At 47.5% G+C, this 11,124-nt stretch overlaps 2 protein-coding genes across 2 annotated transcripts; one reads left to right on the top strand and one right to left on the bottom strand.

Moving 5' to 3' along the window:
- Positions 1–530: 530 nt before the first annotated feature.
- itih2 (inter-alpha-trypsin inhibitor heavy chain 2) lies at positions 531–7,581 on the top strand. The gene is made up of 21 exons (XM_079294050.1): positions 531–628; positions 1,055–1,087; positions 1,349–1,387; positions 1,800–1,972; positions 2,048–2,152; positions 2,231–2,393; positions 2,472–2,579; positions 2,690–2,818; positions 2,907–3,023; positions 3,190–3,358; positions 3,448–3,573; positions 3,691–3,872; positions 4,205–4,390; positions 4,477–4,616; positions 4,830–5,002; positions 5,424–5,579; positions 5,692–5,805; positions 5,901–6,099; positions 6,186–6,358; positions 7,227–7,338; positions 7,416–7,581. Exons 1-21 carry the CDS (start codon positions 533–535, stop codon positions 7,561–7,563), a joined length of 2,841 nt encoding a protein of 946 aa, XP_079150176.1. The 5' UTR covers positions 531–532; the 3' UTR covers positions 7,564–7,581.
- A 257-nt stretch (positions 7,582–7,838) lies between these two features.
- On the bottom strand, positions 7,839–10,946 carry kin (Kin17 DNA and RNA binding protein). The gene is made up of 12 exons (XM_079294051.1): positions 10,716–10,946; positions 10,547–10,641; positions 10,408–10,451; positions 10,192–10,314; positions 9,626–9,810; positions 9,482–9,530; positions 9,350–9,401; positions 9,141–9,267; positions 8,932–9,057; positions 8,747–8,846; positions 8,530–8,630; positions 7,839–7,975 (listed from the first exon to the last, which is right to left on the bottom strand). The coding sequence occupies exons 1-12, from the start codon at positions 10,827–10,829 to the stop codon at positions 7,916–7,918; spliced, it is 1,176 nt and encodes a 391-aa protein (XP_079150177.1). The 5' UTR covers positions 10,830–10,946; the 3' UTR covers positions 7,839–7,915.
- Positions 10,947–11,124: the final 178 nt, after the last annotated feature.

Genomic DNA, 11,124 nt, shown 5'->3' with positions numbered 1-11,124 from the left:
CATCGACTCTTAGAATTACAAGAGGAGACAGAACTGCTTCTGCTGTTAGATCTACTCTGGTGCCATCTTGTGGGGACATTGCAACACAACATCTTTCTCTTGTAAACTATGGAAATGTGCTTTAAAAATGTTCATATTTTTACCTTTTGTAATGTTTAAAAAGATGCCTTCATATCAGAAACACACCACAAAGATCCACAAAGATATTTGACCCAAAGTGCACCAGAACGGTCAGTTTGTCACTTTTATATGCAACTTTGACATGAAATCTCTGAGAATGAGTCAAATCTGTTTTATTTACACACTGCAGGTCAAGTTACAAAGAGTCCTCGTCTCTGGCTTGACATGGAACACAACAAATATTGACCGGGACTGGGAGTTGATCAGTTCAGTGGATTTTAACCTTCAGTTTCCAGCTCGGCTGTGTCTCCTCGAGGCGCTCTGCAGAAGGACCGTCTGTCTCCCAACGCTGTTTATTCTTATTTATATGTGTGTGTGAGTGTGTGTGCGTGAGGGTGTTTGTGTTTGAAACATGAGGCGTCTGCTGCTGCTGCTTCTGGGGCTCCTGCTCCTCCAGCAGGGCCGCTGCTTTGAGTTTGTGATCGACGGAGAATGGGAGGAAGAGAGGGTGAGTCGGAGGCTGTCAGCAACCATTCTTTCCACTAATATCAATCTTAAAGGATTTGTTTCGATTTATAAATTGAAAGAAAGCTAAAATATACATTCATGAACAGATGTTGCATGTGTTGGTGGTTGTTTGTCCCCGATGACTGTCAAGAGGACATCACTTCCTTTTTCATATCATTGGTTTTTATGTGATTTTAGGATTTCTACAAGTTAAATTGAGACTCAATTCAACGAGAAAAAGTATTTTTTTTTCAGTGAATTAATAAATCTTATAAATCCTACCGCGCAAATTCTGCATGATGAATTTTCATCAATGTTACAACAAGCTTTCTTGTGTATGTTTTAGTTTTTAAATTAAATTAAGTCAATTTATAATTGAACAAAGGAAACAAGATTGATTGTATTTTCTTGTCCTCTCCGCCTCTAGTCAGATCTACGGGATCACCGGGAGAGACACAAGGTGAGGTCTCCTTCGGAACAAACTGACATTTCCTATTTATTTCACATTTTCTCGTTGGTGTTGCAATAACGCGTCATCGATCCACGGAGGGCAGCGTGTTCCTGATTACACAGAAAGGAACAAGGCGTCGTCAAAACCGAACCAACGATCCCGATTTGAATCCTGTGTCATCTGTTTCTTAATAACGGCGGTTTTTTAAAATGTATAATCTTCTCTCAGAGAGCAGATTCAGACCGAAGCTGACGTGTTTGTGTGTTTCAGAGAGCGATATTGACCAGCGAGGAGCAGCAAGACTTTGAGGTATGACTGTTTGTTGTTGAAGCCTCTCCACTGTGACAGAGTTTAAGCTTATCTAAGAGTCAATATGCTGCTGTTTGAAGAGATTCTCATGACTGACGGGTTATTGACTTTGTTCTGCACCGACCCTGCTCTCATTCTCTCCCCAACAAATCAAATCAGTTGATTTATTCATTTGTGGTTTTAACACATTTAGGGGAAGTGCATAAGAAATGTTCCACAGGGCGTCTAACATTCACGGTCATCATTTCAATCAACTCTTGATACAAGTAGATGCAGAATAGAATAGTTTGATATTGTCACAGCAGTGGCCTCTTTGCCAGCTTCATCTTGATCTCAACACACCTGTAAAGTTTCAACAGTAAAGAATTCTAAGCTAATCACTTCTTCTTCTTCTGTCTTTGCCGCCTCACAGGCCGTCCGCGGAGATGACATCACCGTCAAGAGTTACAAGGTGGAGAGCCGCATCACGTCGCGCTTCTCCCACACCACCGTCAGGAGCTCGGTGGTCAACTCGGGCTCCAAGTCCCAGAGCATCGGCTTCAACGTGCAGATCCCCAAGCGAGCTTTCATCACCAACTTCACCATGTGAGTCCCGCTTTCACAGCGTCCCACGCGGCCTCTTGTAGAGAGAGCGTTGACTCGGCACCGTCTGTGTTGCAGGAACGTGAACGGGATCATATTCGTGGGCTCGGTGAAGGAGAAGACGGTGGCCCGGAACCTGTACGCCCAGGCCAGAGCCAGAGGCAAGGCGGCGGGCATCGTCAGGTACCGGACCGGCCCTCTTGGAGCTCAATCCTCTCTGGAGCTCACCAGCGTCACTGTCAGATGTTTTCTGCTTTACAGGGCCAACTCCCAGGACATGGAGACGTTTAAGACGGAAGTCCACGTGCCTCCAGGCAGCAACATCGAGTTCGAGCTCCACTACCAGGAGATGATGCACAGGAAGCTGGGATTCTACGAGCACTCGCTCTACCTGCAGCCCGGGAGGCTGGTGCCACAGTTCCAGGTTAGGATGACGGGATGAATCCATGTGTTTGCCTCTGTGTCAACCGCCGATCGTCAGCTAAACCCAGAATCTCTCCAGGTGGACGTGTACATCTTTGAGCCGAAGGGAATCTCCACGGTGCAAGCGGTGAACTACCTCGGAGACAAGTTTGAAGAGCTCATCAAAGTTACATCGTCCAAAGACAAGGTGAGACACATTCAATTGAAGTCATCAGCAGAGATAAAAATACAGAGTTTTTACTTTAATGTGTCAGAAGGTTTGACGGTTTGTTTCATGAACTGTGTCTTTGTCCCCAGGCTCATATCGTCTTCAAGCCAAACCTGCAGCAGCAGAGGAAGTGTGACAACTGCACCGACAGCGCTATCGACGGCGCCTTGATGGTCAAATATGACGTGACGAGAGAGGGCAATGCCGGGGAACTGCAGGTGTCAACATCTAGTGTCTAAAGCCTCATTAATTAACTTTGACATCGCGTGAGGCTAGAAACGGTTTTCATTTTGCGTTGTCTTCCAGGTGTCAGACGGCCACTTTGTCCACTTCTTCGCTCCCTCCAACCTCTCTCCTCTTCCTAAAAACATCGTGTTTGTCATTGACGTCAGTGGATCCATGTGGGGAGTCAAGATGAAGCAAGTAGGTGGTTTGTTTACAAAGAGTTCTGTGCACTTTAGTCCCTGAGGGTCCAGAGTTTAGGGCCCAAGGGGGGACATTGGACCAATTCTTCACCACTCTCTTCGTGAAACGCTGCCCCCCTGTGGTCATTCTGCAGAGTGCATTTAATCGCTGACCTCTCTCACAGACGGTGGCGGCCATGCAGGCTATTTTGGAAGACCTGACCATAGATGATCAATTCAACATCATCGACTTCAACCACAACGTGCGCTGCTGGAGAGAGGATCTGGTCCCCGGCTCCTCCATTCAGGTCGCAGATGCCAAGAAATACATCGAGAACATCAAACCCAACGGAGGTGAGAGAGAATATTATTCTTCAATCGAGTATTTGACTGTTGTGATGAGGCTGCTCTGTGTGTTGATGACTCTACTTTACTGTCTCCAGGTACCAACATCAACGAGGCGCTGCTGAGAGCGGTCCAGACGCTGGTGAAGGCGTCCAACCAGGGGTTCATCGACGCTCGCTCCGTCTCCATGATCATCCTGGTGTCCGATGGGGACCCCACTGTGGGTAAGACGGACTGATCCAGCTGCTTGGTTTATCCACCCACCGGGGGAAAGAATGCACTGATTTAAAGAAAGTGAAAAACACATGGAACTGTCTCAGTAAGATGCTGATTTCTTGCAGGTGAGATCAAGCTGAGTACCATCCAGAAGAACGTGAAGCGGGTGATGAAGGAGGACTTCTCTCTCTTCTCGCTGGGCATCGGCTTCGACGTGGACTACGACTTCCTGGAGCGCATCGCCATGGAGAACAGGGGCATGGCTCAGAGGATCTACGCCAACCACGACGCTGCAGAACAGATACGGGTACGACGACCGGGGGGGACAAGTTCACCTCCGGCAAAACACCACGTCACTCAGATCAGAAAGCATCTTTGTTCTCTTCGTGGAAGAGGAATTGGCTTCAGTAACAACTAAGAGAAAAGATTAATATGAAGTCTTGGTCGACATGCAGCCATGATAAAACCGAGCTGACGTCATCTTATGATTTGCAATATATCGTATGCATTACTTTCACATGTTTAATTGTTACATATGAAAAGGTCATTTTCCATAAAGACTTAGCGAGATCAGGGTTTAGCTCCTTCATGCCCCTTAAAGATCAACATCTTCTACATCCCCTCCTCTTCGCCCTGCAGGCCTTCTACAGCCAGGTCTCCTCTCCTCTGCTGAGGAGGATCACCATCCAGTTCCCAGACGACACGGTGTCGGACGTCACCCGGAGCAGCTTCGACAAATACTTCGGCGGCTCAGAGCTGGTGGTGGCCGGGAAGGTGCTGCCGTCCGAGAGCAACACCCTGACCAGCTTCACCACCGCGTTTGCCGTGAGTAAAAACAAAATGCGGGCTTTGAAGGGTTCAAGGGAAGGGAATGGTGCTACCAGTGTCCTCTGTCCCATCTCGTCCTGCAGGCCCGCCTGGACCTCACCCTGGAGACGGAGGGGGACTTCGCGGAGCTGGACACGGAGCTGGCCAAGCAGCAGCACTCGTTCACGGGCTTCGCCAGACAAATGTGGGCCTACATCACCGTCAAACAGCTGCTCTCTGACAGGTGAGGGGATCGCGAGCGCACCGAGGGATGGAGGACTGTTGAAGACATAGCAGGGTGGTAGCAAGGTCCTGAATTCACCAACAGGATTTAAATAAAGAAATCAAGAAGCAAGAAACATTAGGGTCGAAATCAGGCCTACAGATGACAATTCAATCATAAGCATTGATGGTAATCTGGTCAGTATTTGACAGCTGCAGTGTTTCCCTCCCGCAGGTCTCTGGCTCCCACGGCTGCCAAGAAGAGGAAGATCACCCAGAAGATCATGGCGCTGGCCGTGGAGCATCAGTTCGTCACTCCTCTCACCGCTCTGCTGGTGGAGAGCGAGGACGGCAGCGAGAGGCTGCTGGCTGACTCGCCGAGGGACCCCAAGCAAGGCTGCTGCTCAGGTGCCCGACAGAAGATGCACCGCTATAGTGTTGATCAGGCGGCAACCTGCATTCTCTCTACTGACCACCAGGGCCACTGTAAATGACAGGTCTATAGCACGGTGTCCAAATGTGGTCACTTTTGTTCACTGGTTGCAAAAAAAAAAGAGATGGCGATGGCCAAAACTGCAGGTCACAAACCAATGGCTTCTATGGTGTTGATTGATGTCTAAACCTTATTTTTAAAAGTGTAGAGACTGGAAATAGGCCGGAGATAGAGGGGTAGGACATGGACAGGACAGATTTGAGCAAGATTAGATTTTTGATTGGATCTTTATCTGGCCAGAAAGGTGAATAAAATCTTCAACTTAATGGAGTCCGTTATGACGAGGCTGATCAAAACGACTCCTGCGTTAACTTTAAATATATCATGTGTATGTAGGCTCAGGATTAGGAGGAGGCGGCTCTCCGCCCAAGGGTCCGTCGCTTTTGACCTACAATGCTCCACCCTGGGTCCAGATGACCACCATGGCCCCCCCGAAAGAGGTTGTGAAGGGCACCGTGGAGTTGAGCCTGCCACCAACGCGCGTCATCTTAGGTAACACACACACACACACACACACACTTCTGATTTCTTCCTTAAAGTCACGAGGACTCTTCCAGCTGCAGTGCCAAATGTTAAAACGTTGCTCGATGCGTTTCTCCTTCAGTGGACAACGACCCTCACTTCATCGTCCACCTGCCCAGAGGAAACATGGACGTCTGCTTCAACATCGACTCCGCACCTGGACACATTCTCAACCTGGTGTCTGACAGCGGAACAGGTACTAAACGTAGTGCAATACATACAAACGCGGGTATCTGATGACAAAAGATGCTCAGTAATGTTTCACTCCTCATTGGAACTCCCGTCCTAAAGGCTTGGTGGTGAACGGTCAGCTGGTCGGCTCCAAGCAGCCGGTCAAAAGCAAACTGAGCACCTACTTCGGCGCCATCTCGGTCTACTACCAACCGGACGGAGTCGGCGTGACCGTCGGCACCGACAGCATCGCCTTCACCGACGGCCGGAACAACCACTCCTTCACCTGGGGCGCCACGGCTGGGATCACGCAGGACGGGTAAACCGCCGCGCGCTTTATTTACAGCGGCTGCCTCAACAACAGGCTCATTCTTTAAATATTCTCTCTTTGTTCCTGCGTTTCAGTGTGAGGATCTCCATTGTGAAGAACTCTCATGTTTCCATCTTCATAAATAACGACATCGAGGTGATGGTGCTACTTCACCGCGTGTGGAAGAAAAACCCCGTCAATGTGGACTTCCTCGGCGTCTACATCCCCAACGACAACCGGTACTCCCCTCTGGTCCACGGGCTCATAGGTACGGAACACTCGCAGCTGCAGAGCTTTACTGTGAGTCAGACATCGAGCCTCACGCTGCAGAAAAACACGGACGAAGTCACCCAGAGGCCCCCACATGAGAGGACGTCTTAACATATCGACTATGAAATGACATCACACAAAAGCACCGCGTTACATCTCGTTTACCAGAGATTTCTTGGAAATAAGTCATTCGGCATGAAAAAATGTCGAACCAAGACCAGTGTAGTTGGATTTTTGGAGCCAGCATCAAGTGGCCACGAGTGTCACTGCATCGTAAGGCACACAGACAATGGTGTTACTTTACAGCTGCTTCAGTAATATTCATCTGACAAGTATGAAAATATTATAAAAAGTACTCTTAAGAGACAATTTAAAGGGAGAAGCAGCACGGGAGCAAAGCAATGTACTGCTGTGGACGTATTTTAGTCACCTGAAACTGATAAATATCAGTTTAAATGTACGCTATATTTAGAATATCTTCACTTCTTTACCTTTCTGTCAGAGAACTGAAGATGTTATCTCTCTTTAAAGCCACCAGACCAGCAACTCGTGTGTTCTCCGAGGTAAAACGACGTGTTTTCGTTCATATAATCTTGAGGCTGTGAAGAGAGGTAACGGCTTCAGTTCCCCGTCTGAAAGGGCTCTTTCAGGGAAAGCTAAAGCATTGAAAAGAATCTTAATACAGGGTACACTTTTACGAGCATTGATTATTTGCAAGTGTCTATAAATCAGGAGTTAGAAACTGTCTTACTTGACTTTGTGAAACCGGCAAATCGGAGCCAATAACACGCTTGTTTTATCTGACGCGCAGGTTCAAAATGTCCCTTTTAGCTGTTTGAGCTGAACGATGTGTGTGATCTCTTCAGGGCAGTTCTCCAGAGAGCCTGAGGTGAGCGTGTACGACGTGCACGAGGGAGTCGACCCTCTGAAGAAGGAGGCCACCATGGAGGTGAAGGGCAACAAGCTGCTCGTCACCAGGTACGTTTAGACTGATATGAAAGATATCAAACATCCAAACACGTCTCTTATTTAAACCATGAGCTCGTGTGTTTCAGGGGTTGGCAGAAGGACTACAGGCGCGATGAGAGACGCGGCTCCAGCGTCTACTGCTGGTTCATACACAACAGCGGGAAGGGCTTCATCGACGGCCACTACACCGACTACATCGTCCCAAATCTCAACAGCTCCCTGCAGACGCACTGAGACACGTTCACGTATCACACGCGTTCAGAACCGAGCGAAACACAGCAGCCGGGAGAACGATGGGAACACAACTCTCCCACTGCTGTTCATGTTTGCAAGTTTCTCTTCTAATTGTTTTCCAAAAGAACGCCGGAATCTTTTTTTCATTGAGTTTATTTGGACAAAATGTACATCTGCAATGTGAAGATCAACTTGAATATTAATACAAAATAAAAAACTAATTGAACACGTTGCTCCTCTGTGATGACTCCCCGGGACGACGATGCGTTTATGTACAGGCGACAGCTCGGGGGGGGTAACATGAACTCTGACACAGTAGAGTCCCTGAGGTTTGAGCGGGAAGGTTGTCGGTTCAGGCCAGTTTTGAGAAATCCTCATAGGCGACGTCCACTCTCTTCCCCTTCTGTTGACCCTGAAGACGAGAGAAGGTGAGACTTTAATGACGAAAAATAACTCACGCAAGTTCTTACAACTCAAGTCTCACATTGTATAGATTCGTCACCATGAATGTAGTCAGAAGATGTTAAAACAATCTCTAGAACCGTCACTTGAGCCGCGTTAATCAGCATTTGTTTTCAAATATTTTAGTCCAAGTTGGATTTTCGGGACTTTTTGAAGTTTATTCCCACGCGGGAGGAAAGCAGAACACTCTTCAGTCGAACGTGGTGTGAATACAGAGCAATAAGTTCAAGTTCACCACTCACTGACTGGTTAAAAACAGATTTTCTACCTTACATGCATATGAATACATCTGGCCAGGTTTTAGTTATGGTGCTAATATTACACAAACAAAAGTTTCAGAGACTTGTACAGCAAAACCCAAACTATCTGCATGGTGATAACCCGAGCGGAAAATGAGAATATGCTTTTTTATAATTTGGGTGACGCTGTTGAGTTGGCAGACGTCAGCAAAAGAACAAGACGGACAGTAGATTAACTGTGGGAGGAGCCTCTGGACACACTTACAGACTCCAGCGTGAGTGTTGCGCTGAAGTTCTTCTCGTCTATTCCCTCCAGCAGAGCCTCCGTGTCTCTGTGCGGACCGTTCAGGATCAAAACCCGTTTACCTGCAGGAAGTTTGACAACAAGAAGCTGAGGAGGATAGAAAGACGCAGCTGAGGTACAAGATGTTCTCAGCGCTGACAATCTGTAGAGCGACTTTTAAAGCGCTCCGGTGGTTCACCTGGTGCAGGTATCACCGTCTCCACGTGATTCTGGTCCAGTTTCAGTTTGTCTCCGGAGTCGATCATCTTCACCACGGCTGCATATTTGTCTCGCACCTCCTGCGAGAAAATAAAACACGGCTTTCAGCGACGCACATCTCCAACGCAATGCATAAACACGCCTTCAGCTGCTCGGCGTCATTACCGCGATGACGGCCTTCTTCTTGTGGTACTTCTCTCCCAGTCGCTTGGTGACGACTTTCACCACAATGTTGGGCTGCAGCCAGTAATCTGTTCTGACCGACTGCTTCTTCCTCTTCTTCTCCTCCATCTGAACGAGACGCATCGCAAACCGGGGTGAGTACAGACTGAATGCAGACACGCGTAAGAGGACAAAAACATCATCTTCTCTACCTCCATGATCTCCTCCAGAGCAGATTTCTTCTTCTTCTTCTCGCTCCGGGTGTCTGAACTGGTGTCTTTCCTCTTGGTGGAGGACGCTGCTGCTGCTGCTGTGAGGGCACTAGCACCCAGAGCAGAGCTACAGGGAGACACGAAACGATTCAATTATACTTGCTTGATAATTAGCCGGCACAATTAGCAACGTGCCAAGACGTCTGTACCTCGATTTGGAAGGACCAGCGACAGATGAAGAGGCGCCCATGTTGAAAGCAACTGCAGGAAAACAGGTGAGGGTGAGTGGAAAGAAACGAGGGAAATGTGACTGATCACAAAACGAAGCAAAAAAAACAAACCTTTTTCTTCTTCACTCTCACGTTTCAGCTCTGTGAAAACTGGATTTTCCTACAAAATAAAATACAGGAACAACATATTTTGACTTTGAATCTACTGATCTACTGAGCACGTGCGAGGCTGAAGTCCGTGTTGCCAGCACTCACCTCGATCTCTTTGCCGTCGCGGCCTCTGCGGACCTGCTCCTCGATGAACTTGGCGCTCCTCTCCTCGTCGTCCAGGTCCTGCTTCTTCTTCCTCGCCTGCTCCTCTTGGCGGCGGATGGTCTCCGGGTCGCGGTCGATGTACTGGACGTACCAGCCTTTAGGGGTCTCGTCCACCTTGCAGAAGCCTAGCAGCAGCATTCAGCCGATTGTCACATATTTAAAATGATGTAGCAGTAACTGGTTTCTGAACATTGTGTCTGATGGTTAACTTTATACATTTACAAATAATAGAAATCCAAAAATGTAAACGTCTCCTCCATTTTCAACCAATCACATGAGCGAGATTTTTTTTAATATAAATCAAATGCATTTGGTGATATTGAGACTGATATCTGACCCCACGGTTAATATTTACATATGTACTTCATATTGTCATTCCAGTGCTCCCACATCTGTCTACTATGCAAATACAGAAGCTGTTGCACATCTGTTTGTCCGAGAAGAGAAGTTCCTCTCCTAAATGTTTCATTGTGGAGTGTAGAACTAAAAGGTGCGCAGCAGTTCACCTTCTCTGCCCAGCCACTTGGTGAAGTCGGTGAGCGTCTCCCACTGTGTGGAGTTCATGTGCACGTGTTCTCTGTGGCTGATGTATTCATTGTAAATGATGTTGTTGTGCACTCGCTTGGTCCCTGCCGGTAGAGGAAGAAAAACAACTTCATGACACAGCTGCTGTCGAGCAAAACATCTGGATGTGTGTGTGTGTGTGTGGCATCAGGACTCACCGAAACGTCTGCTGAGCAGCTCAATGAAGTCGTTTTTGAACTCACTGGGGGGGAAATGAAACATTAATGAACTCTTCCATCTGAAGAACTCCACTTTATGTGATTTATTTATTTATTTATGAGCCATAACGGAACTTACTCAGAGAAGTAGTCCATGAACTTGTTTGGGTCCTCTGAGGCCAGCAGTAGCTGCCTCTGGTGGGACTCGGCCATGCAGTGACATTTGAAGCCATTCTAGAAAAGACAAATAAGTTTTAAAAAAAAGAATCAAATCCACTAAATCAGACGGATTTAACCGAACAGCTCACCTCATCTCGGCATTGCTTTTGACACATCTGACAATACCATCTCAGCTTCTGGAGCCCTTTTGATTTTATCCGGTTGGCTATCGCCTTCGGGGAGAGAAAATCAGCTTTCCCCATTCTGACGAGCAACAACAAACACAAAACACCCGCTACGTCTTTATTTATAACGCTTAAAGTGAGGGAAAAGTCTCCTCGAATCCCGGCTACACCATGAACAACCACCAGCTGCTAACGTAAACCGTTTCCGCATGTCGAACGTCATAATCTCGCGCGAAAGCTTTAATCACGCGAGAACTGTAGGTGCATTCAAGGACTTGTCTTAAGCTTCGGATTTAACCAATATTAAGTAAACCAGCTTTTACTGTACATATACATGTGAGTTGGACGTAGTGCGAGTACTTTGATGCTGATA

Source organism: Melanostigma gelatinosum (assembly GCF_949748355.1).
Source record: "Melanostigma gelatinosum genome assembly, chromosome: 22".
NCBI lineage: Eukaryota > Metazoa > Chordata > Actinopteri > Perciformes > Zoarcidae > Melanostigma > Melanostigma gelatinosum.
This window is presented reverse-complemented; position numbering and strand designations above follow the sequence as displayed.